Source organism: Coturnix japonica, chromosome 18 (genome assembly GCF_001577835.2).
Source record: "Coturnix japonica isolate 7356 chromosome 18, Coturnix japonica 2.1, whole genome shotgun sequence".
NCBI classification, from domain to species: domain Eukaryota; kingdom Metazoa; phylum Chordata; class Aves; order Galliformes; family Phasianidae; genus Coturnix; species Coturnix japonica.
Genome location: NC_029533.1, coordinates 6,468,116 through 6,494,344, shown reverse-complemented (window position 1 = coordinate 6,494,344; position 26,229 = coordinate 6,468,116). Strand labels below are relative to the sequence as shown.

General features: G+C 41.4%; 1 protein-coding gene across 1 annotated transcript; it reads left to right on the top strand.

Moving 5' to 3' along the window:
- The first annotated feature begins 294 nt into the window (after positions 1 to 294).
- GNA13 (G protein subunit alpha 13) lies at positions 295 to 25,641 on the top strand. Its single transcript, XM_015879752.2, has 4 exons — positions 295 to 657; positions 2,506 to 2,732; positions 16,853 to 16,903; positions 20,658 to 25,641. Exons 1-4 carry the CDS (start codon positions 375 to 377, stop codon positions 21,228 to 21,230), a joined length of 1,134 nt encoding a protein of 377 aa, XP_015735238.1. The 5' UTR covers positions 295 to 374; the 3' UTR covers positions 21,231 to 25,641.
- The last annotated feature ends 588 nt before the right edge of the window (positions 25,642 to 26,229 follow it).

Genomic DNA, 26,229 nt, shown 5'->3' with positions numbered 1-26,229 from the left:
TGTGATTCTCTTCGTATGGAGAACAAAAACTGCTGAGCTGGCAAATCTCCATCCTGCCCTTCTGACCGAGGGCTGACCTTCCTGGGCCTCACTCCTAACATCTTCCCAGCACCGTGCCGTGCCGTGCCGTGCCGTGCCGTGATGAAGCTCCAGCCCTGGTTTCCCCTCACACTCATCTCATCCACATCACCGACCGCCTCACCCCCCCATTTCCTGCCAGCCGCCATTACTGTGTGAGTGAGGATGTGACCCCCCCACCACAACGCGAGAACCTACGCTGAGGGTGGGGCTGGCGCTGCGCATGCGCGGGCAGAGAGCGGGCTGGTGCGGGCCGGGCCGGGCGGCCGCTCCCCTCGCTGGCAGTGCTCGCTAAGATGGCGGACTTCCTGCCGTCCCGCTCCGTGTTGTCGGGTTGTTTCCCCGGTTGCCTGTTGACCAGCGGTGAGGCCGAACAACAGCGTAAGTCTAAAGAGATCGATAAGTGCCTCAACCGGGAGAAAACCTACGTGAAACGTCTCGTTAAGATCCTGCTGTTGGGAGCGGGAGAGAGCGGCAAGTCTACCTTCCTCAAGCAGATGAGGATCATCCATGGGCAGGACTGGGACAGGGCGGCCCGTGAGGAGTTCCGAGCCACCATCTATAGCAACGTTATTAAGGGTGAGTGGGTCGGGGGAGGCCTGAGGGTGAAGGGGACATGGGTGGGGACCTGGGTGGGGGTCCTCGGCCTCAGCTCGCTCCTCGGGGTCCTTATCGCCCTCCTTTCTGCGGGCCGACCCGGGATGTCAGCCCTGATTTGGGGCCTTCAGCTCGGGGACGGGCCCTGAGCCGCGTGGGGGGGAACGGAGGTTCTGTGTCCCGTGAGGTCCCACAGAATGAGCCGGGTTGGAAGGGACCTCAAGGATCATGTAGTTCCAACCCCCCTGCCTGGCAGGGCCACCAAACATACACCTTTACCCGGCCCGGTCCCGGCCCTCCTGGCTGTTTCCTGGTAACCAGCGGTGGTGGATGGGGAAGAGATGCACCTGAGGCTGGGCCGTGCCCCGTGATGGGGAGGAAGCTCGGAGAGCGTTTTGCTTCCGTAGAAAGAACGGTGGTGTTGGGCTGACAGCAGCGGGTACAGAGCTGCTACAGCCGGGCTGGGTGCTGGGCACATGGTGGCTGTCAGCCCCTTGTCAGCATTGCCTTCTCACTCATTGTGTTCCGACTTTAAGCTCTGTAACACATAGGTACGATCTTCCTTGTGTTTCTTGAGGCTGAATCGTAGGCAGGTATCAGCCCTTCTTCTGAATGAGGCTTCGGAATCCCAGCGGTTCTTATAGAGCTGTTTCATAGCAGTGCTTCAGATCAAGTCTGAAAAGCTCAAATGTAGTAAGGAAGTAGAAATCACGAGCAGAAATACTACCGTCTGTTAATAAATCAGGTGGTTCTGGCTATAAAAGTGTACACGTAGAAGTGCAGATCTGCTGCAGCAGTCGTTACTTTTGACAGATACAACAGCGACAGAAAGAGAATGAATTTTGGAAGGATACTTTGGTATGGGTGAATCATAGAATTGCATGGGTCAAAAAGGACCTGGAAGACCATTTTATTTCACCCCCCTGTTATGGGGGGTCATTATCCCACCATATATATATATTAGTATATACTAATACATGATCTTTCTCCATGTCTTTACTGTTGCTTTTACTTTCTAGATTTCCTTTTCTTTGCCACTCACAAACCTAATACTGGAGTTTATTTCACATAATTGGTATCAACACAACTTTCTTTTTTCCCCCTCTAAGCTCTATGTGAGACAGTTTGAAGACGCTCAGTTTCTCTTAGAGATTATTTACTTTCTTATTAATTATAGTAAGTGTGGGAAAGTCTTCATGTAAATGCAATTCCAGCTGCTCTTAAGCAGTAAAACCACACAGTTCAGAGAGCTCTGTGTTTGTATTGAGTTTAGTCTGCCCATCATGAAGTTAAAGACAGTCAACTCTCTTAAATTCAATACAACACTGTAACAAAGTAGTCAGATGTGCTCCCTGTAGGCACTAGGGAGCCTTAAAATTAAGCCATCAAGTGGTTTAACATCTTCTGAAATGAAATATATAGAAGCTTCATTTGTTTTGTGTTCCTGCCAAGGAAATATAACAGCTGCAAAATGATTCTGGAGATCAGAGGAAAATATAAAAGTATGTGAAAGATATTTACATCATACCATAGATTGGGGATTTAGTAGTTTAAAGGTGGCATTTTTGGGGAGCATTGTACTTCAGATGCTACCCTGTTTCTCAAGGCTGTGTTTTCCTGATAGCGACTCTTCTGAGTTTTGTTATTACCTGAAAATGTAGCATTTTAATTCAATAATTCTGAACCTTTCTGATTTTTTCCCGTCTTTAGAGTCTTACCGAGCTTCGATGGTACAGAGTAAGCACATAGTTTGACTCTGTGCAGTTATAGGCTATGAAAATAGTAGGTGCGGACAAATTCTAATTGCAGCTCTCTTTCGTGTTGTTAAAGGTGTGAGAGTCCTCGTGGATGCCAGGGAGAAACTTCATATCCCCTGGGGAGATCCTGTGAACCAGAGTAACGGAGATACCATGATGGCTTTCGATACCCGCTCCGTCACGGTGGTGCAGGGAATGGTGGAGACAGCGGTTTTTTTACAGTACCTCCCAGCCATAAGAGCTCTATGGGCAGACAGTGGGATCCAGCATGCGTACGACAGGCGCAGAGAATTCCAGTTGGTAAGCTTTGTTTTTCAGTGTTTGAAGTCTGGGGGGTGTGTGTTACCTGGTTTAGATATTGCTTTTTGGAGAAGCTCTTTCTGTTAAGTGACCTCCATATGGAAGTCCAGCATTTTGGATGGTTGTTTGTTACTGTGTTACTGTAAATTCATGCATTTAGCTCCGTTTCTTCCCACTCTTTTTCAAAACCAAGATTTACATGAAACACCCAATGTAATTGTCCTCATTTAATATGTGAGAAAGCCAAAGTATCCAGTACTTTTTATGCTCAGCATAAACTGAGCATACTGTATGGAGCTTTTAATATATGATTATTTTTACATTTTTCTACTTTAAACCTTTTTTTTTAATAAAAGCATCCTTTGCAATGAGGGAAGACTTAAAGTGATCTTTAAGAAAAGATATGCATGGGTTAATGAGAAGAATTTAAAAACCACTCCCTTCTCGCTTCCAATTTGAGCAATCTAGCAAACATTCCCTCCGTATACTTCCTGTTTAATTTCAGATGTCTGTGTTAATTCTCATGTAATGAGTTTTTTGTGAGATGAAGTTCTCAGCTGAGACTGGTGTATACAGTTCGGTGGTGGGGTTGGAAAGGAAAAAGGATTGTCTTGATTCTCGTGCTGTGACAGTTAAAGCCCCTTCGTTCCATTTCCATGCTGATTTTGCAAGAGGAAACCAAGACTTAGTTTGCTGTTTATTGTTTGGTTGGCTTGTGTAGTAAATGCCAATGGCATAGGCTTGTTTAGGATTGAGGGTGGGGTTTGACAACCTTAAAATAGATTAAATCTGTTCTTGTTGGTCTCTTAAACCTAACTGGCTTTGTGTTTTTATGTCTTAAAAATAACCTTTGTCTTAATGTGAATCTGAACAATGGCTGATGATGTCTCCTGTTGAGCTATTACGAATGATTGTATAATCACAGGCTGGCTTAAATAGGTTGTATAAATATTCTTTATAAATATGTATTGCCCAGATCCTGGAATGTCTCGGAGAGGTGCCCAACTGGCTTATCGCCTGCCCGACCCGTTCTGTGCTATTTCAGCAGGTTTTTAATGAGGCCTGTTGCATCTTACTTTTTGCATTGGAAATGATCACAAAGGGGTAATTGCCAGACTGTATTCAAGATTTTCATCTGGTGCAAATGTGACTTGTAGTTGACATAATTGCTATGCTGGAGTGATCTGTTATAAAATCCATTAAGTAAAAACGTTTTGTCTTTTATTAGGCGTGTTTGATGACTCGAGGCTAAATAGCTCCCTTTTCCTTTGCTTCTTCTTCTGCCACCTCGGGTTTCTGACGAGTAGGTTCTTTCCATAACTGAACCATGTGCAGAGTTTCATTTTGAGTAGGAGCTGAAAATGTTTTCTACTGAATCTGTGAAGGGAGGGGGGGGAAAAAGAAAGTTTTGTTTTGGAGGTTCCTAAAGCTGCGTAATGATCTCTGCAGAAAACACACAGAACCATTTGGGTTTTGGGCAGAATTTCTTAATGTGCTATTCATAGTTGAGTGCTGCCCTAGTAATAGGTTTTGCAGATCAGGTATCTGCTCTATTTATACTTGCACTGCTTTATTCCCTAAATTGTGCTGAGATTTTTGAAAGGATTTATTTCTCACATGATGTAAACATGAAAAGAGCTGAATTATGTCATTGCATGGGGTGCAAGCAGTGTGTAAATGCTGCCCAAACATCAAGTCTCAGTGTTAGCCTAGTACACTTTGGCATTAAATTATGAAGATAAGTGTGGTCAACAGAATGACAGAGAACTCCTGAAAGCAGTATGTACTTCTGATATATCCACTGTCAGGTTTGTAGGAGTGTGTTCAGGGAGTCCAGGTGTGTGCTGTGGTGTAGAATGAAGACTAATAGATGAGAAGGGAGTTGGAGATGTACCTGAGGGAGGGCAGGGGGAGCTGGAATTAGGTAAGACTGCGTGTGCTCTAACTTCAGAGTGATGAGTGAGCTTAGCTGAACTGAGTTTGATGCTGCACTGAAGAACATGGCCGGTATTATAAGGGCACGGACAGGAGGGCAGGGAAAGCACTGCTTATGAGGGGAGTAAGGCAAAGGCTGAAGTGAGCAAATGAAGAGCAGAGCAGTGATGGATAATGAGTGAAACAAAAATCTGCATTGGAATTCTGGAGGGAAGGATGCAGGTTTGTGGTTCTGGATGCCATTTATAGCTTGAGCAGATAAGTGTAGAATAAGAAAGGTTAAAGAGAAAGCTCACACACGTGTGTAGTTAAAATGTGAAGATGGCTGTATATTCGTGAGAGATCATTGAGCTACTTGTTTTGTTTTTCTCCGTCTTTCATTTGTAGCACCAGAGATGATGCTGGGAGCCTAAAGAAACAGCTCTGTCTTTTTATAGCAATGTGAGGGAGGGGGGGAGGAATGTGGTTGTATTTTCGAGTTAGAAATCAGCATTTCCATGCCTAGTTCACTAGCGTCCTTCCTCATTTCGTTAACTTAAGTGGTCATGGGAATAGTCAATATCTCTTAGTTCCCTCTATATAAAAATAGGGGCCTTATGGCCAGTAACACAGCAGTACTTATGAAATTCATTAGTTCATCCTTGAGTAGTGCTTTGAAAGTGGAAAGAACTAATGACGGCTTACAGCACAATATGTGCTAATTCAGTACTTCTCTGATGTTCAATATTATAATCCTTCACATTTTATTACAAACCAAAACCATTTAGGTACTAACACAGTTACTACAGGTTACTTTGGCTCCGTAGCTTAGTCAGATCCTGTAATTTGCTCTTGGGATTTTGGTCATCCTCAAGCTTTTTCTTCATCTATGGAGCATTCCTCCTATGGCCTCATGTCCCACAGCAAGCATGGATTAGCAATGGAGTTAGTCTGTGTCACCCTAATGCTTTGTCATCTCGTTAAGGCTTTGGGTTTCCCATTACAAGTTGATTTCCAGTAAATGTATGTATGTAATCTCCTGAAGTGACTTGGATAAACCTCCCCATTCTCCTAATGGTGTGACCAGTGGTTTGTTTAAATACAAAAGCAAGCTGCTTTTCCTATCAGTTGGGAAGCTGCTGCTTGAGTGCTGGAGTGAAATTTGTATTGCTTTATTTGGAGGAGGAGGGAAGCAGAAATATCTTGAACAAATTGTGAGGGATGTCTGAGTGCTTAAGTAGAGACTTCCTTGCTTTTATATTTATACCCGTGGGATCCTTCGTTCCGTAGTTGTAAAGGTTTGCTGTTCTCATTGAGATTTGCTTTCAGGCACTGACAGCTGAGGAAGCATCTTGTTCTGGTGCTGTTAATCCAGTAACCGAGGAGAGCAATTCTATGCGAGTGCTGCTTCTGAAACAGCCTGCTTCGCTCTGAGAGTGGAAAAGTGGGACGAGAGCTGGGTTCCTCATTTGCATGGCTTTGAATGTGTGAAAAGTTTGTTCTTGGTACAGATAACTTTTGGGTGGATTTCGATGTTTGTTACCAGCATTTGTTGATCTTCAGATGTGCTTCTTGCCCTAGTTGCAGATTATACATGTGTTTTTCTTAATGCCAAGATCCTTCAATGTGAGGAGCCAGTGATGGCATTTCATTCTATCAGCATTCACCCACAACTGCAGACACTGATGGCACATGAAGACGATTGGAAATGTGTTTATCTCTGGGTCCTGTTTACTTTTGTGACATGTCTGCAAGTGCTCGATCAGATTATAGAAGACAGGAAAAGGTGTGTTCAGAGTGAAGTGCTTTTTGCTGCCGCTTCTCCATAGTAGTTTTAGTCATGCAGAGTAGCACTTTTGGAGAGTGTTGTACAGCTTATTGGAAGATTGTATTTCATCTTCTTTTGGAGCTTTTCTAGCTTCTGCCTCTGAATATTGATGGAGCCATTGTATGTAAGAGAACATTAAATTAGCTGTTATGGAAAGAATCAATCCTCAGATGGCCTTTGCAAAGTACTAGCAAAACTTAACATTCTTTCTGGTCCAAAGGCAATGTATCTTTGAAATATACTTCATTATAGAGTAGTGATCTTGAGAAGGCCGATGGTTTGAAGATAGGCCGGGCTGCGTGACGTAGCAGATGCATCCACACGCGAGAAAGAGGAAGTCATGTCTTAGAGGCAGCAGTGAAGTCAGTGGTATTGTGATTACTCTGCATGTTGCTTGGATTTTTGTGGATAAAAAATAGCGAGTGCTGCTGCTTTGTCAGTGTTGAAATATGAATTACTTTTCCCCTTTTTCCCTGATCAATAGGTCTGCTAAACATCACATGACAAGATGGCATGTGTACAGTGAGCACCACTCCTTAAAACCCTTGGAAAGGTTAGAGCTACTTGCCATCTTCTGTCCTTACTTTGCATTAAAAGGATTTATCAAAGCTCGTTGCTAACACAAATTTCCACAAAACTCATTTTTGTGAAGTGAATAATTTAAATCCTCAGAGAAAACTGGGAGTCTCCGTTGTTCTGCTTTTTTTCCTGCTCCAGTGACAAGATTACATTGATCTATATTAATAAGATTTTGTATAGAGATTAACACTAGAGCCAAACAGTAAGGAGGCTTATTTTTTTGGCTAGAAACCCTCCCAACATGTCAATGGGTGCTTTGGGTAATGGGGATTGATCATAATATTGTAACTGAGCTGAATTACCTTCAAGTGAACTCTTAATACTAATTTTACACAAAGTGCCAACTTTCATCCTTTTCCAAATTCAGATTAGGGTTTCTGTTTCAATCTCTGTGAGTTCCTGTGTTTCATAGGGCTGCTTCTGGGTCTGTCTCCTTCCCTTTCTGCCATTCTTCCTTTGCTGCCTGTTAGCCATTCAGCACAGAGGTATCAGAGTATCTGAAGAGCAGTGGCCTTGTGTTGCCAGCTGCCTTTGTAGTGTAAACTGGCCTGGTTTTACTGATGGACATCTTGGTTGTGCTGTATGGGTGGCTCTTTCTTTACAACTGCTCCAAAGGGGTGTATATATGCCTTGTAAATTGTTATTTTCATGTGCAGATGTGACTGGATTGAGATCATTTCAATGGAGGCCGTCTTGATGTGGCTGTGTCCTGTCAGTACATACATCACATGGAAGCGTGCTGAGTTGCTGAGTTGACTTCCAACCAAGAGTTCAGAGAATGAGATTTAAGTGGACGAACCTTTTCTCAGCAGATTCTTTTAAATCTATGTGAAAGTGGTAGATGAGCTTTTGTTGCTTCTGCTGCCTACAGTCTATTGTGAGACGTTGGTATAACCATGGGCTAGGAGCCAGTTTCCTTACTGGTCACTAACCTGCGTGTCAGTCCGTATAGCACCATTACTTCACACAGTTTTGGTGTGGCAGTAGCTGGGACTTTGTCCATTTGGAGATTACTTAGTATGAGGCCATTGACTCATGTAGCTCTTGTGCAGAAGCAGCAAAATGGTAGGAAACTTTAACTTGTGGTAGCTGAGGAAGTTGCTTAAGAAAATGTGAGAAAACAAAAGTGCAGCTGACCTTAATACATAAGAGAACCCCTAGAGCAACTATACTGGCTACTGTAGTATATGCACCTCTTTTGTTTAACCAAGGAACTGAAAATGTCCTACTTTCTTCTTTTATTAGAGGTGAGTTTCTGTATCTTCTTTGTTTAATGATGCCAGAGAAATGACTTGAAGCAGTACAACAACTGCATAGTTCTTTTAATAGGTTATCTTCCAGTGTGAAATTCTACAAGTGATGTGAAATGTTTGGATATTGCTCCTATTTAGGAAGCTGCTGAGATTCTACTGTCTTGAGTGCTTTAGACACAACTTTGACTACATCTTAAATGAACGTTCATCTAATGGTGCTTGTAGGCCTTTCAAAAAAGGTAGTAAGTTTATCACTAAATCTCATTAGATATCTTGTTATGAACTCTGATACACTGTGTCTCATTAGATATCTTGTTACAAACTCTGATAAAATGTGTGGTACTAAGGCTCAGTTCTGTTGGTTTAGTGCTGTTTGCAAACAGAAATATCAGAACTTTAAATGAGATGGGTTTTGCTAATGGAGGCAGAGGAAGAACTAAAAAGCATTTGGTCTCCTGGATTTCTCACGAGGCTGAAATAGGAACCAAATGTGTGTTATAAAACTGAATCCTAGGGATACTTCAGTGCATGCATCAGAATCTAGTTTAGGGTTCTGCTTTTAAGATGTTATGATTTGGTTTACCGAATATGTAATAACGGGATTTTCAAGCATCTTAAAGTTCAACATGACCAGTTTTAGCCCTGATGTGTTCCCACATGCCAAATACTTCTCATATTTTTTGGAACTTTTGCCAATCTTGTACAACTTGGAAGCAAGCAAAGCTCTAAATGATGGATGGTGGATTTGCAGACTCACTGCTGCTTCAGTGTTAGATTAAATGCAGTTTGAGTTGCAAACACATGAAGTCATGGAGCCAGTGGGTCAGCGCACTGGAAGAGGAACAAATGTTTACAGTCTGGTTCCAGTCTGTTTTGTGTGCAAAACATCTGAAGTTTACATAGATGCTTCCCAGAGTGTAAATAGGAATTGGGAGGTGGCTGTTTCGTCTCCATCAGTGCCTGTTTTTATGGCTTCTCGCTGGGTCTCTGTGTGGTTTGACTTGAAAGATCATTTCATCAATGAAATTTTGAGAACTATTTGCAAAGTATTGAGTGTCTCTCCTAAAGGAAATGTTCTGGAAGACAAGTGTGGGTTGGAAATACCGAGGGAGCAAGTGAGAATGGTTTCTTGAAGGAAGTGTACTTGATCTTCTGAACAGTGTATCCTAAATTACAGCCATGCATTGATTTCTGTTCACGTTCTGGCAAACATGAGTGTATTTGTTCAATGTACTGATTTTACAGATGTTGTGTCCCAAATTCTGTTTGTGGTGTTTGCTAACCTGGCTCTGACCTTTGCAAGGCTCTGACTCTCCTGCAAGAGGCTGCAGGAAGGAGCTGTGTTTGCACTGCTTACAGTGGTCCTAAGGATGCACGGCATGCCACTGTAAATGCTGTGTTGTGCTTGGGCTTTTAGCAGTGGGAAAGGTTTTCAGCAGGCTCTTGGGTTTTGCTCTTTGAGTTGTACAAACCAAATATCACTTCATACAGCTCAAAACTGTTCCATTTCTTAAAATTCTCTGCTGCTAATGGAATATGGCATATCTTGCTTTCCAAGTAGGCTTTCAGGATTACTTGGAAATCTCATAACTGAGGGACGTGCGTGGAAGAAACTGTAGTTCTGTAGGCTTTAATGGAAAGCTATCTCTGTTCTAGCCTAAAAGCTGTAGTGCATTTTCATATCTCTAAGCAAATTTTATTAGGAAGCTGGCAATTAAATCGCTTCATCAGGAGATGGGAGGGATTCCTAGCTATCAGATGAAATTGGATGTTTAAATCAATGAAGGATGATTCAAAACCATATTCAGTGCAAGAAGCAGCCAGATGTTAGAGCCTTATTTTGGCACAGTGTGTTCTAGGCTGGAGTGCTGGTGGCCTGTTGTACTGTTCCTTCCTGCTGGGGCACAGCCATGCAGGTGTCTCTGGGTGTCTCGCTGCGGTGCATGTGCTCAGGTTGACGTGCTCTGTCTACCTCCATTTCTTAACCACATTTTGAGAATTATGGTTTAATTGGATTACTTGGTAAATAGGGAATCATAGATTAAAGGGATATAATTGGGTTAAAAACCCTTCTTAAACTCCTTCACCTTTTGCTGTTAGTGCTGTTGTACAAGATAAAAACATCAGGCGTGCAATGAACTCAGTGGGACTCCTCCCTTTCTTGGTTCATTCTTAGCTTTGTCCTATTGAACACCCTCCACCAAATTGCATCCAGCTGTTCCAGATCCAAATTCTGCTGTACTACCAAAAGGTTTTACAAAAGATTACCTTTCATGAATCAAGACCTAAACCTTTCTTTTTCGAGGCCAGATCCTCTGTTGTGTGCCTGAACGCGGTTTCATTTGTCCGCTGCGTGATGTGTTTCTCATTGCTCTGAAGAAAAGGCGAATACAATGTGAGCTGCACACAGGAAGTGCTGAAAAGAGGAAATAGGATAGTGCTGTGCAGAGGTAGGATGAGCTGTGACGCATTTGTGACGTGCATTGGTGGAGGAAGAGATTGTTTTGTACCCCTATAAAAGCAGATGCACTCTGTATCTGAACTGCAAAAGCCTGTAGCTAATTCCAATGTACTTAAATTTTATCTTGAAAACAAGCAGAACAGACTTAAGTTGACTATTCGAATGGTTTGTACTGGAGAGAAAGAAGATACATCTTTAGAGGTCTGGTAATGATATAAGGTGTCTGTGCTTCAGCCCTCCTGAGCCTGTTCTTTTAACTGCTTTAAAGCAGTTTGCCATCACTTCCAAGGGACAAATCAATATAACATGGGTCAGATGTTGGATCTGTTTGTCCCACAAGGCTGTGATAATGTGGGCATAAATGGGGTGGTTTGTTTTGGTGGGGGTGTCAGTTTATGCTGGTTTTAATGTAATATTGTCCATAATTAAAGGAAATGTATTTTCTGTGTTAGTCAAGGCTTTCAGTTCAGTAAGTAAATGGACAATTGCTTTGACTGATGCTTTTCTCAAAGTGCCTTATTAAAAAGGAATTAAAGCATATTCTTATTGTAAACTCCCAAAATGCTGCCAATAAGTTTTCTCTTTAAACAGAAAGCAATATATCAAGTGTTGGAACAGATGAGTAAATAATTTTCCCCTGCCATAGCAGATACCAAACAAGTAACTGAAGTGTTACTGTACAGTAGGGAGCATATCTGTGCTTTTTCTAATCAGAATAATCAAGTTAGATGTATGAAAATGCAGAAGTTTCATCCTTTTATCTTAACTGAGGCATGTTTGGAAGAGGAACCCCTATTAAAAAGCCCCGGGAGGAATGAACAGTGAGAGAATATAGAAAATAGAAACATCAAAATTGAGAATGACCCAGGGATGTTTCTCACTCTGAGGCTAGTGAAACAGATTTAATGTGTAGATGTAGGACTTGGCTTAGCTTTCACTGCTCTAACTATCAAAATAATTCGGGATTGGAGATGGATACCTTAACTAGGCTTAGATGTGTTAATGGCATAAATGTCATCTTGATCATCTGACTCTTTATTGCAGTGTTTTGAGGCTCGGGGATTGGGGTGAAGGGGAAGCTGTAGTGCTCCTACCTGCTCTTCTCACTAGGAGATGTCATTGGTTTGACTCATACACGTCTGAGGATTGTTCCTGTGCTTACTACTGAAAATTCAGTACATGTTTTTTTGGGTTGTTTGAGTTTCTGTTTGTTTGTTTTTAATAGATGTGGAAATGTTGGTTTCTCTTTTCCCAGAAATTCAAGTCAGGTCAGGAAGAGAAAATGATTGGTGTTTGCTATCATCCTGCTCTAGTTACCAAGGTGCATCTCCTGTTCTCATTAAATACCTGGCTTTCAGATTCTCAGGTCTTGTCAGCTCAGTATGTTCCACTGAACTTTCATCTTCACTTGATACTTTTTCTCCCCCTTTTTCAGTTTATAGCTTTAGGAAGAATTACAGTGTCTCTGTTCCCCTAAAGCAGCTACAATTCATGTAGTTATCTTAAGGTATCAGTAAATCATGTATGATCGCTTATATTGTTTTCATGTAAACCAAATAAGTTGATGTCACTTCTGGAGTTTAAAACGTGTGTTCATCTGCTGTATTTCATGTTGTTTTCTTCCCCACAAAATATTTATGGCTGTTTTGTTGTAGGTACTGGTAACAGACAGTAATCTGTACCGTGTTTTGTTAGGAAAGATTCTTAATCTTCTGGTCTTCTGAATTAAAACAGCAGTTAAAATGTGCTGGTGTCCTATAGGTGAATCACTGCTACAGGAAGAGGACATTACATGGGACTTAAGGCCCTTCATTGTACAGACATAAGCAGGACTAGTTAAAATAACTGCAGTCTTGTGAGGGAAGCAGTTGTTTTAATGTCAGATACCTCGATAAGAATATGATTTAATTGTGTTTTGTGAATTACTCCTGAGTTCGTAATAAAATGACTTGGCTTGACTTCAAGTGGAGGGATCACAAGGCTCCAGGAGGAACACAAGCTGTTCTGAATCAAACCTTTCTGAAAATGGAATACTTTGACAATTGTGAGTAAAGTTATTTAACAGTCAACTTCCTGTGGTTTACATGCTTTTCTGAATCAGGAGGAGGCTGAAGGGCTGCAGCAGAAATACGTACACTTTGTTTGAAGTAAAAAGGGCATCTTCTACAAGCAGTCAAAGCAATTGCTTCAAATCTGAGATTCAAATACGTTTCTTTAGTCCTTTATTAAAGGTGCAAAAGCGCAGTCATCTAACACTGCAAGATCTTTGAGGCTGATGTAGGCCATTCATTTTTGCTGCACTGACTGCAGTGGCTGTTGGTTAAAACTGCTGCTTGACAATGTGAGTACAAGAAATGTGCTGAGGCCTGTGTTTGACTTCACCACTTACATTGGCGTCTTCAGGGCTGTGCTGCAAGCTGAGCAGAAGGAGCTGAGCAGTGCCAGGTGAGGCCATTGGTGGCCTTTGCCCACACTTGAGAAGTTTGCTGAGCTGCAGAAATCACTTTGAAGGGTTTATCTGCATTTAAAAACAAGCAAACATAAAACCCAACACCTGTGACCTTCACAAAGCAAAAGTAGAACTGTGCTGTACTATGCAACAAGCTCTTATGTGAATGTGCTGGTGTGACCTGAGAGCAATTGATTGTAACCTCATTTTTATGTAGTAGGTATCAAACCCACTATGTGTGGTGTATTCTTTTTTATCTCCTCTCCTGTCTGTCTGATAGGAGCATTGTGATATCTCCTTAACCATTAAAATAGCATCAGAGATGCATTATTTCTGGCTTTGTGCCTTGTTCAGGGATCTCTGTGGAGAGCATGAGGCAACTGACATGAGCTCACTGCATCACTGTGCTTTAACTAGATCTTAAGCTGGACTTTCCATGATACACGCTGCAGAATGAGGGTTTGAAGAGAACAGCAACTTGATGGCAAAGTTGCCTTCTTTTAACAGAAAGATCCTGCAGTTTCCCAATCTGCTGTTGGGTTGGTTGGTGGTGGCTCTTCTGTTTCACAGCTGGCAATGTTAGAGCAGATGAGCGGCTATAAGCAGCAGCCACGTGGCAGAGGTAGATCACAGTCAGCCAGGGCAGCACGGGGAAACCCAGCTTCTTTTTTCTAGTCATCACAGGTAAAGCGGATAGTTTACAGTTTGTGTGAGGGCAAATTTTACAACACACAAACGTTTGTTGAGTCCAGCTGTTTAAATATAGTCACTGCCATTGGATTACAGTGCAAGATCTAGTTCTGTATCTGGTATCAGGAAATAGCCTGGTGTGAAAGCTGTCTTTGGACCTGTTGTCAGGCAAGATCACAGACAGATCATCTTCTTACTCGGCTTTAGCAATTACTGGGGTTAAGTCTTTCAGTTGGTTTGTTTTGTTATTTTCCTTTCTTCTCCATTATTGCATGAAACACTGAGACTGACACCTTCCCAAAGCACCAGAAATCTTGTTTGTGTGCTTTGTGATGCTGCCTTGTTAAGCTTATTTAATACGTATTAAAACTCCTCAGTTCTGCAGTACTGCACACTGATAACAATCTGTTAATCATGATAGCTTGCTGTTCAAGGGTATCTGAAACTAGCAGTGCTTTTCCTGCTAATAGGAGAATATCGAGGTCAGAATGTCTTTGTATGAGTCAGTTTTCTGCTTGTAGCTGTATGATCTAGAGGGGTGTCTGGAATATGAAGGAAAAGATGAGTTGTATTTGAAGACATTGGAAGTTCTCAATGACATCCAAATAAATAAAAGTCAATGAGTGAATGGCTTAAAGATACAACTCTTTCATAAGGAAAGAGCCCAGTGACTGATCTTGAAGCATTGAGGGAAGCTCGGTATGTCTCTGCTTTTTGAATTTCTCTGTCTTTACATCTAATTACCTTTATAGTTTAATCCCTTGAATTTCAGAGCTGCCACCTTGATAATTATCTGCCATTGACTTTTGTTGCACAGCAGCCTAAAAACCTAAGCAGCTTTCTCCATGTTACTTTGCTGTTGCTGGACATGTGACTGTAGAGCAACTACCACTGCTGCAGGACGATGCATTTTGCATTTGTGCTTTCCAGAAATTCCCTCCTTGGGAAGCTGCTTCTAGTGCTGTTTGCTGACCTCTGAGGGCTGTGGTTTGCTTGTGTGCGTGAGCTGCCGGGTCTGCTGGAGCAGCATTAAGCCCCAGGATTTGAAGGAGAGGCAGTAATTCATGCATTCCAGAACTGTGGAGTTAATGCTTTGGGGAACAAGCATTGCCATAAGTAGTATATAAAGGAGCTGATATTAAAATACACATATTCACACACACATATACCTGCAGCTCCTGAGGCTCAGGTATTCTAGAATAAATATCTTCTCTTAATGAATTTGAAATGTGGCCAGTTTTTTTTACATAACCCTGTGGGGGAGGAAGGTTCTCAGCTCTTTCTAGAACCTAAACAAGAAATTGAGTCTGCCTTTATTTTGCCACAACATTCAGCTAAAGGCAGTGGGTTTAGCACTTGGAAGGCTGCGTTTTGTTCCTGTTACTCCTGTTTGGGAAGCCTGAAGTAAAAGTGCTCCTGGTAGGTTTGTGTACATCAGTTGTGTTTTTATTGCCCATGAAATGAGAATGCTGTTCCACCTACACGTTCCTTGCAGGGCTGTGTTTAGAACAGATTTCTGAAATGCTGGAAAAAATAGAATAAAACACTGCAGTTAATGCAGGCAGTCGGTGCTGTGCACCCACAGGCTTTAGAGTGGTGTCACTGCTGCACTTTGGCCCTGCTGAGAGAACAGATAAAGTGGTAGATGTGTGCTGGACTCTGTTCCTGCAGGTGTGTCAAGCACAAAGCCTGTTTCAACCGAAGTCTTGCTGTTGCCTAATTAAAAGTTGATGTTCAAATTGCCCAATTAAAGGTGCAGCATTTACTTCTATTAAGTGACTTATAGGATCTACGAACCTCGCAAAGGTGCCTGGCTCTTGTGTCTGCTGGAGCCCTTTTTGCTCTGTTTCTTTGCCATAGAGTGGTGCTGCTTTGAGGACATGGGTTAACACTGAGATTTGATGTAATTCCTAGAGAAATTTGTTGAGCCCAATTCAAGTGAGAAGTCATTACTGCTGGTGTGTAAATGCTGTCCTGATTCACTTACCTGGCTTGGATGTAGCTGTTCCATTCTTGGCTACTTCATAGTTTTCTCATCAAGATAATGCAGTCAGAATTTCTGCTCTTCCATCCACAGAGTGGGAACACAGATGCTTTTCTTTGTGTGTTTGTAACGAAGTAAGTTATGTTGCAGCTTGTGTTTTTGTTGTGATTCCTTTTCACTGAGCTCCATTGGTACATTACCTATTGCAGGTACTTCTGGGTCCAACAGCATCCTTGTGAGAGTTCTTCCTGGGTGCCCTCCCAGAGTCCTGGAATGCTGACTGTAGTTAGTTACAAAAAGAATCTTCAGTTTTGTGTTACTGGAGTGATTAAGAACTGTTGTTCCTGTGATAGTGATAGCTTGAATTGGAAGGTTGCCCATGCAGTAGATGCAGCATCACACGTCATTGCAGCACAGAGCTCAGTTTATTAATCCCTGACTAAGGAGTTCTTCTCCAACTTGATCTTTGGCAGGAAAGTCTGCCTAGTAAAATGCTTCCTCTGTTTCTCCTCCTCTGCTCATCATTTATTGTGCTTAGGGGCAGCACACATGAGTGGGATCGTATGGCAATGCAGCTATACATCAACTTGCCTCCAGTGCTCAGTCCTTGTATCTGAATGCATGTGCCCAGAGCCTTCAAAGAGCTGGGAGGATTGAATGCATCTTTTCATGCTGAAGGCATGGTTGTTTCCTTGTTCTTCTGAATAACGGTGTAGGATTTATCTTGCAATCCTAAAATTAGAAAGAATTTTAGTATGTAAACGTGGCTGACTGTGCTTTTGAAGGTTAAATATTAACTAAATAATACTTCAGTTGTGTTCTTAGGATTGCTTCTTTAGGGGGAAAAAAAAAAGGTAGTAATTAAAGCTTACAACCATTCAGTTTAGATTAACTGGACTTGAGAATAAAGCCATTGAGATGAGTGGGCCACTTGCTAAGTAACTGTTTGCTTTCATTTCTAGGGGGAATCCGTAAAATATTTCTTGGACAACTTGGATAAACTTGGAGAACAGGTAAGCTTTTTGTTTTTCCTCTCCTCAAAGGATTCTTTGATCACTGGGCTTTTAAGCCGATCAAATATAATTAGTATCTATTAAAGTAACTTTAGTTAACTTTGCCTACTTCATTACCTCAGCAGTTCATCATTGGCGTGTCAGCAGCACAGGGCGATGTGAGGGCTGAGACCTCGGAAATAAAACTCTTCTGTGGAAATTGAGCAAAATTGAGCACATTAAAATTAACTGATGTCCAAAAATGACTTAAAAATGTGTATACATACACACTTAGGAAAAGTGAGCTATCTGTAGAGTACTTTTCAATACGATGCTGGTTTCAGTTTCAGTGCTGAAGTTATGTGTTTGTCTATATAGATGTGTGTGCGTGCACACTCAAATGGTATTTCTGCTGTTGCTGTGTGAGTGCTGAACTCCAATTGACAGCATTTCCGGCTTAAAGTTAGACCAAATACTACTGAGATACAAAGGATTCTTCAAGATCTGCCGTCACAAAAAACATGAAATCTTGGTGGGAAAAAATATGTTAGCTGTGTTACTAAGAGTGAAAGATTTGATAGGTTCTTCTGGTTTGTTCTTATCTATATGGAAGATTTATCTAATGATTGTTTCAACAAAACTGTATTAATGTAAGTATTTTACTGCTTTTATCTGATAATCTGATACAATGAGGCTGGCCTGCAACTGAATTGTGTATAAACAGATAGACCTCTGGTTTGCGTGCCCCTTGCCAAAAGGGAGCTCTTTTGCCTGTTGCCAAAAAGGGAGCTGCTGATAACAGCATGTAGGGAAAAGAACTTGCTGTTCAGATTTAATCAGCTCAGCAAAATAAGAGAGGCTGGGATCGGCTGCATTCCTTGCTACTGCTTGTTACTTCTGCTGCCCGTGCAGACTACATGTATTCAAAAAAGCTCACAGAGACATTGGTTTCCATGGTGTGATTGGCTCTTATTCATACCTTAAATTCCAGTTGTAAGTAGGCAAACAGCGATGTGATAGGCAAACCAGCTACCTGATAACGGAAAGAAATGCTGTTGAAGGAGGTAGACTGTAGTGAATTTGAGGAAGATGACAATTCAGGAAGAAAGCAGGACGTAGAAAGAAGTTGAGTTGGGGTCCTAGGAATCGTTACCAATATGTATCCTCGGGAAAAAACAGTGCTTACAGGCAAATAGATCTGTGCAAGAGGAAAAGGGGGAAAAAGGAAGGTAGCAAAGAAGTCAGTCCCCATGGAAGAGTGGGTACAGGACAAGTACAATGGGTGCAAGAGGGAATGGGATCAATAGTGAGGAAAGAGCTACTTTAGAGTTGTTACAGTAGCAAGCTGGTAGTATCCCAAAGATCTCTGTATGAGGGAGAAAAGAATGGAACCGTCCTTCAAAAAGAGCATTAAAATATGGGGAGATTACTTAGGAGTTGTTTTATTTACTCCCCTGTAAGCAAACAATGTCTGTGTAGCAAGCACTTGACTTCCAGTGTACTCATCTGTGGGCTGTTGCATAGGAGAAGCCAACTACGTAGGTTAAAATGTGGTAGGTCTTCTTCATATATGTAGAACTTGAAAGCACTTGAGAGTGTTTTATCTGTGGTTGCAAGTGTGCAGGGAATTTGTCAGGAATTCTAGGATGGAGCCCTTTTCTTGAAAGCTTTACTGAATAAACAGTCAGGGCCAGCTTCCAGAGGAGTTTGCTCTTGTTTCAATATGGAAAGCAATATGCAAAGTATGCAAGGCCTTTCCTATTATTTGATTTTATTTATGTACTTCTAAAAGCATCAGTCACTCCTGAGTTTTTCAAAGACTTCCTGGTTTTGCCTTGAGAATGTGTGACTGAATTACCAAATAGAAAACCCTATACGTGCTGTTTGCAAGGTAGGATATGTGTTGAACTCTCTTGCCAAAAAACTAACAGTCAACATGACTCAAAATGCCTTCATGTGTACCCAGCACCATTTGATATTGCTGTGTGCTTTTGGTTGTCCTTCCTCTCTTAACAGCATTTGGCAGAAAAAAAACCCAAGATGAATGTAACTAACTAACAAACATGCCATTACTCTTCATATTCCCTTCTCTTTCTTCAGAAGGGCCTAGAAGCACATGTCTGGTGCTCAGTTGGAAGAGAACACAGTACTGTTATAGTACTGTTCTATATATATAACTCTTCTGCAGACAGAGGTAGTACAGGCTTGGGATTTGTATTAGTGGTGCAGGGTGGGGATCTTGTGCTTCAGAGAACTACTTTGTGATTGCAGGCCGTGATAAAAATCAGTGCCCTAGTCCTGAGTGGCTCGAATGAAAAGAGCAAGGAGTTCAAACAAAACAGTCTAACTAGTTTCACTTTTGAGCTTACAAAGTAAAGCAAATTAAATGTTTGGAGCATTACATTTCCCTTGCAATTTTTGCTGTGATTCAAACTTTTCTAGCTCTCTTAAACTTGGAATTACCAGTATTTGAATTGCAATATATTTTCCCTCCCACTCCTAACTCACAACTTATTAGCTGAATCAGACTTTCTGGACTACGATCTTAAATATCTTTATAAAAGCTTCCAGTTTGGTAACTGGCAGAGTCAAAGGAAGACATAGATCACTAAGAAGAGGCTGAAGTTCCAGCTCTGAAATCTAAATCATTCCTTCTGAAGTTAGGAGAAATGCTGGAAAATGTAAGGAAGAGTTTCAATACGAAGTGAACAGAAAAGCTGTAAACATCAGCATCGACCAGCTGGTTGAGGTGCAGCTTTTAAACAAGAGAAGACTTAAATGTAATTCTTAGGATGAAGAAATACCCAGTATGATGCATGTTGAATTTCATGCCAGCAAAAGCTGACTAATAAGAATTTCTCTTTCCATAAGCATCTGTTGACAGTGATCATGTAAGAAGTGCAGAAACTTAATGCTGCCTATGGAAAAAAAGGCAAGCTGGAGAACCACAGGGACAGCTGGCTCAGGTGTTTCCCTAAGCTGTGCTACTGCAAGAGCACTGCTGTCATCAACTGCTTGTTTCTCCTTCTGTTCTACTAATTGCAATTGCACAGGATGTTTGGACAAAACCAAGCTGTGGGAGCTCACAGGAGGGACACAGCTAATTAATACAAGTGCTTTTTGTGTTTGGGACAGATTCAGCTGGATCCACAAGGTCCATGGTACAGACACAGCAAGTTGCTTAGGTTTGACTTTTCTGGCGTAATTAATTGATTGCCTTTAATTTCTGACTGAAGCAGCTCTTTTTGTTGGGTTGTTTGTTCTTTTTTTTTGCCTATAGGCAGCTGTGCAGAAGGCGTGAGAACATGGGGCAAACTGACTGCCTGTAGTTAGGATGGAGTCCTACCATGAATACTGGTTTGAGAGCCCCATTTTAGACCCCATTTGCTGCATTCCTGTATAGTTGTCAGATGTGTTTCCTAGCTTTGTGGGAAGATGATGAATCAAGCAGAAAATAATTCAGAATGAGGGAAATTGGTATGAGGAGCTGATAGTGCACCTTTCAGGGCTGTTTATGAATGCTTGTCATTTGGCACATGGAAAGCTTCAGTTCTCTGCAGGGCAGTAAATGTTTTGATTTCACATTGGGTGTGTTTCCTGCTTTTGACTCCAGGTCTTTGCAAAATGCTTCAGTGTTGGAATATAAATATACATACATGTGTATGTTTGTTCAAAGCCTCATGCTGTTCCTCTGCAAGCTTTCTCTCAATTGCAAGTCAGCTGTGATCATCGTGCCCGTGACTTGTCCTAATATCAAACTGCTTTATTTTTTTAGGATTATCTTCCCTCGCAGCAAGACATACTGCTGGCACGAAGGCCCACAAAAGGGATTCACGAGTACAACTTTGAAATAAAGAATGTTCCTTTCAAAATGGTTGATGTAGGTGGCCAAAGGTCAGAGCGGAAACGTTGGTTTGAGTGCTTCGACAGTGTCACATCAATACTCTTCCTTGTTTCCTCGAGTGAATTTGACCAAGTGCTTATGGAGGATCGGCAAACGAATCGCCTTACGGAGTCCCTGAACATTTTTGAAACAATAGTCAATAACCGGGTTTTCAGCAACGTCTCCATCATTCTCTTCTTAAATAAGACGGACTTGCTTGAGGAAAAAGTACAAAAAGTGAGCATCAAAGACTATTTTCCACAATTTGAAGGGGATCCCCACTGCTTAGCGGATGTCCAAAAATTCCTGGTGGATTGTTTTCGTACCAAACGCCGGGACCAGCAGCAGAAGCCCCTCTACCACCACTTCACCACTGCTATTAACACAGAGAACATCCGACTAGTTTTCCGTGATGTCAAGGATACCATCCTTCATGACAACCTCAAGCAGCTTATGCTACAGTGATGTGCAAAAAGACGTTTTTATTTGAGTAACTCTTGTGTGTTGTTGTTTGTTTGTTTTTTTAAACTAGAAGTTTACAGCAGGAGTAGAGAAATCCAGGTCCTGTCAGACTTCTTGATACATGGCTAAAAGCTGCTGCTGAACACATTATTGCCAATTTCTGCAGAATTTCAGGCTTAATCTCTCCCAGTGTAGCTTCAAGTTGACTCAAATTGTAATTTTATAGCAGACCTATGTCTAAGTTACCTGTAAAGTGATTCAATTTGACCTTTTAAGAACATGCATATTATCTTAGAAAATCATTCTATATTCAGAATTCTAAGTCCAAACTTCAGTGAAATTGTTGCAGTTGTTGAGCTTTGGCAGTAATTTAGGGGGGCAGACCTTTCACATCAGACTTCGTAATGAAGACTGTGATACTGTAGCTGACTTACAATTTCTCAGGTCTAATATTAGCTAGAAAACCCTTAAATCCCTCGCTGGAATCATGCATCTGAAGCTGGGATTCCTGGGTGTAATGTTCTTCCTGTTAAGCATAAACCTTTGCAGGGGTTTTGACTAGGATGTGCTTTAAAAATCCTTGGATTGGGAACTTCAGATGTCTGGCAGGAAGTACTGGTGCAGGCACGAGTCCAGCGGCGAGGCGTAGTGAATGACACAGTACACTGTTTCACTCTGTTGCATTGTAAGTACTCTGTCTTGGAGCCATGGCAAACATAAGAGCACTATGATGGTCCTTTGAATGTGGGGAGGAGAGCAAGTTAAACTTGTTTATCTTATCTTCACAAACCAGATGTGACATGTAGGTACCTTACCTTTTCTTGAAGCGCTTTAATATATCACTGGTTTATGACTTCCTGCAGTGTGCCTCTTCGTGATCAGTAAGGATTCGGTGACGGATAGAAGTACTTGCAGACCTAAGTGCCTCCGTGTGTTCTGTCCTACAGTATTTTCAGTGGCCTTATGCAAATATGTGTTCCCAGCAGAGGCCTTGTGTAGCTGACACCGTGAAGATGAATGTGTTTGCTGAAAGAAGGACATCACAGCAAAATACACTTCAGCTGATGAGGTTCTTTCTGAGACTTTCCAGTTGGGTCTAGCAATCCTAAGTGTACTTGAGCCAAACATGTTGCATAGCGTACTTTAGATAATATTTTACCATAAGTTCCATTGTAGTTTTTTCTAAAGGGTAAGGGTGAGATATTACTGTTACCATGTGATTACCAAAAAAAAATGCTTCTTGCCTAGAAATCCTCACACACCGAGCAGTGTGCTACCAAGTAAGAGTAAGCTTGCCAACATGTGTTTTTAAGAAGAGTACTGCTGCTCCAAAGCTTTCCCCAGGCTGTAATTCCATTTCAGTCTGTCCAACTTGCCGCTTTGCCCCGTGGAACCTGCACATTCCTGTGGATCGTGATGCTGGCCAATGTTTTCTTAACGTGAATCTTTATCAGCATCCCACATATGTGGCAAGAGGTGTGATGTAATGTGCTCAGCACTTGGAGCAGCGTCTCTGCAGGTGTGATCATGTTGCTGGAACATAGGAAAATTGCCTGTCTCCTGAACTTCAACTTTCCTTACTGTGATTGTAAGTTGTATTAACATCTGTACCTCATTCTCCTGTTCGTAGGTGGAGAATAGTGTATTTTTATTTAGTTAAGTGCTTTGAAAGACCTCTATTTTTATATCATCCGATGAATAGTCATAGATTAGTCTGTGTTTGCTGCAACGAGGCACTATTTTGGGAGGAAGGAATTCTGTAAAGAGCTTGGGAGAAGTCACGGTGTGTTACCAACAAAGTCAGTGCAACACTGTCGAGAGGGTTAATACAATCATTAGATGGGGATATTTAGATTCTGCCTCTGTTGTAGGCGTGGATACGGTTACTTTTATGTCTTCGGTTCATGTGTAAGCAACTCAAGGATGATGAACTGGAGACCTCAGAAGAGGCTGGTTGAGGGTATTTAAAGGGTTGGGCAACATGCTTCTAGTGTCAGCCCAAAAGTTCTCCACTTTCCTCTTGGGAGGATGACGGGTTGATTTGTAAATGCTGTGTGAGCAGACAATAAACCTCTGCCTTTTAGCCTCCAAAGTCCAACAGTAGTTTGAACAAATCCACACCCATGTAGGGAGGGCAATTAACCATTGGAACAAACAGATGGGAGGAGGAGGTGACTTTTTTTTCCATTTCTGACAGTTGTTTGAACAAGTTTATTTTGAAAAGAGACTTGTCTGTGCTGATTAACATATAATTAATTTGGAGAAGGTCTGTAGTAAGTGTTTGGTGGGATGTCAGACTAGATGGCTACAGAAAAGACTGAAGACTGGATATTGGATGATGAGGAATATTACAAGGAATTTGTTTTAAAAAAAGAAAAAAAGATAATAATAATGTAAAGTGTTGATAATTTTCTATGTCAAGGGACTTGTTAATTTACAAAAGATCCTCAAAACTGATGTCAGTCTAAGGATGTGGTCAGTTTCACCAAGGCTCCGGGCACTTCTGACGGGAGCTGAAGTAGGAAAATACTCATCAAGCTTCTCCATGAACCAACATACACATAAAACAAAACACTGTTTTGAATCCTTTCGGAAGACTTTCTCTGTGAATGTTGGGGCCTCTAAGGCAGCAAGGTGCATCCCAGGTGTTGGGGCACTTGTGACAAAGTAGTAGTCCCTGGGAGATAAGCACTATATGAATCTCAGGCAAAAAATGAAATATTTTAATGAAATTACTGAATGAAATCACTTGCGTTTCCCATTCCCACTTCTTTAAAGGGAGGGAGGCAACTAACCTTGATGTAGCTGTTTACATGGTTCCTATGTTAACATACTGGATAAACAAACTGAATCAATATTGGGCTTTTCCATCTTTAAACTTCAGAGCTACCTGAAAAGGAGCAGCACATCACATACTGTTGTATTGCTTTTTAGGTTTTCTTCTAAATATCATTTCTGTTCAGCATTATTTAATTTTGGTACAAGACTGCTGTTGAGGAACAGGCTGGTTCTTATCCTGAAGCAATCACTGTTGGATAGGAAGGCTCAGCTTGGTAGTCTGCGTTCCAAGTCAAGGTGCATTTCCAGGTGAGGTGGAAAAGCAGGTGGCAAAACAAGGTTCACAGAACTCTCTTTAGTTCTCCTTGGTGGAGTAAGCCCTGTTTAAAATATGACTGATCAATGACCATAAGGAGATATACCACTGTCTTGTACAGGCTTTGCTGTACTTGGAAGTGAAATCAGTGTTTAAATGACTGTTCCCTGCTGCAGTGTGTTCAACTGCATCGAGTGATACCTTAAAACTGTGGCTGTTTATCAGGGCTTTAAAAACGTTACTTCTGTATGTGTTGTATGTGGGAGCGTAAGCCATCAGGTTATGTAAAACGTAAAGCTTTCTTTTGGGATACCCACTCGTCTAAAAAGAAAATAATATATATTAAAAAAAAAAAAAAAAAAAAGAAAATAATCAGGTGGGTTCATTCATCTTGACGGCTGTATATTGGACTCATTTGTCTAGTAAGTGGCTTTGTATTTTGCCCATCAGAATTACTCCAGCAAATTGCTCAGATGAGGTGTTTCGAGCTTTGTGACACTTGGCTAATAATAGCATTTATGATCGGTTTCAGACAGCTTATCCAACTGCATCTGCTCGCGGTGTTTAGGAGCAGCTCACTGCTTAACAACGGAGCTATGCACACTTAATGTGTCCGTTGCCATTGGAAGGCTTCCCTTGTTATTTCTCTTCAAGGTCAGTTGCAGATCATTCATTTTCCAACAGTAGCATTTCCTGCTTCAGGATGATCAGAAGTTTCACTCCATACCGAGATGTTCACGAATTAACTTTACAGGTCTTGTCTCTTTGATGGTACCATTAACATAGTTGTTGTTTTTTAATTATACAGCATTGCAATACAGTGCCATTTTGCAATTTCTTTGCATTGTACTTGAAAATAAGTTGAATAGCAGACTATTTAAAACCGCTTTCCTGCGCTTTCAGTAGCAGTGAGAGCTTACCTTAAGTGAAGCCTTTATGTAAAAATATATTTTGTACCAATCTCATAGATCTTTAACAAAAACCAAGATTTGTATTAGCTTTGTATAAATGTTTGTGGCTTACGATTTTATATGTTTAACTTTTTATAAACTTTCCAGGGACTACTTTTTATTGTACATTTTATTTTCTCCTTTGCTTTAGTTAAAGATTGGCAATAAGTTATTTCTAAGGGAGGTCTTAGGAGACAAAAAAAAACATCGCTTCCTTTTTATAAAGTGGTTCAATCAATTTCTAGTTTAAAACCTCTTCCATTCGCTTGTACATCGCTCTGTACATACTCTCCAGAAGCGTTGCCTTTCAGCTATTAATATTTGCCTTGTGTACAAAATTACTGACGATGAATAAACATATACAGCCTCACATCGGTATTATGAAATCATTTTTCAGATTCCTGCTTATATTAGCAGTCAGATCATTGGTCTTTTGTTTTAGGGCCAACTGCGATGCTTCTGCCACTGTTTGTATGTAACATGGGGAGTCTCTGGGCTCAAGCAGACTCTTTGTTTCAATGGCTTCTCCTGATTCTTGTGTTCATGATGCTCCTTTTTACTCCGGTAAGTGAAATCGCTGCAGTTGCATTTGGCAATCAGTTTGGTACTTGATGTTTAAAGTATTGATGATGCTTGTGTGTGTTGGCCATAAGTGGTCATTACGGCTACCTCTTATCATGAGTATTTGTCTTAATAGTTCTAATATATAAGCTGTAAAAATCCTTGGGTTGCTTTTGATACGTTGTTTAACAAAACACCTAATTGTGTGGCCTAGTGAATGTAGGTTGGGTTTTTGAGCCTCTTCCTTCCTGTTAGTTGATGATTATGCAATAACTGACATAAGGGTTGAGCACAGCTTCCATTCTTAGCAGCTGTCAGGGCTCTGTGCTTTTTGCTCCCTATTGCTATAAAGGAAAGCTCTTACAAGGCCCTGGAGTGAGCTTCACACTCAGGCTTG

What these genes read in the sequence shown, in the direction of transcription:
- GNA13 (XM_015879752.2), top strand. Translation starts at nt 375, where the DNA reads ATGGCGGACTTCCTGCCGTCCCGCTCCGTGTTGTCGGGTTGTTTCCCC. An exon ending in CTATAGCAACGTTATTAAGG is followed by an intron (nt 658 to 2,505) that starts GTGAGTGGGTCG and finishes GTGTTGTTAAAG; the next exon opens with GTGTGAGAGTCCTCGTGGAT. An exon ending in GGCGCAGAGAATTCCAGTTG is followed by an intron (nt 2,733 to 16,852) that starts GTAAGCTTTGTT and finishes TTTCATTTCTAG; the next exon opens with GGGGAATCCGTAAAATATTT.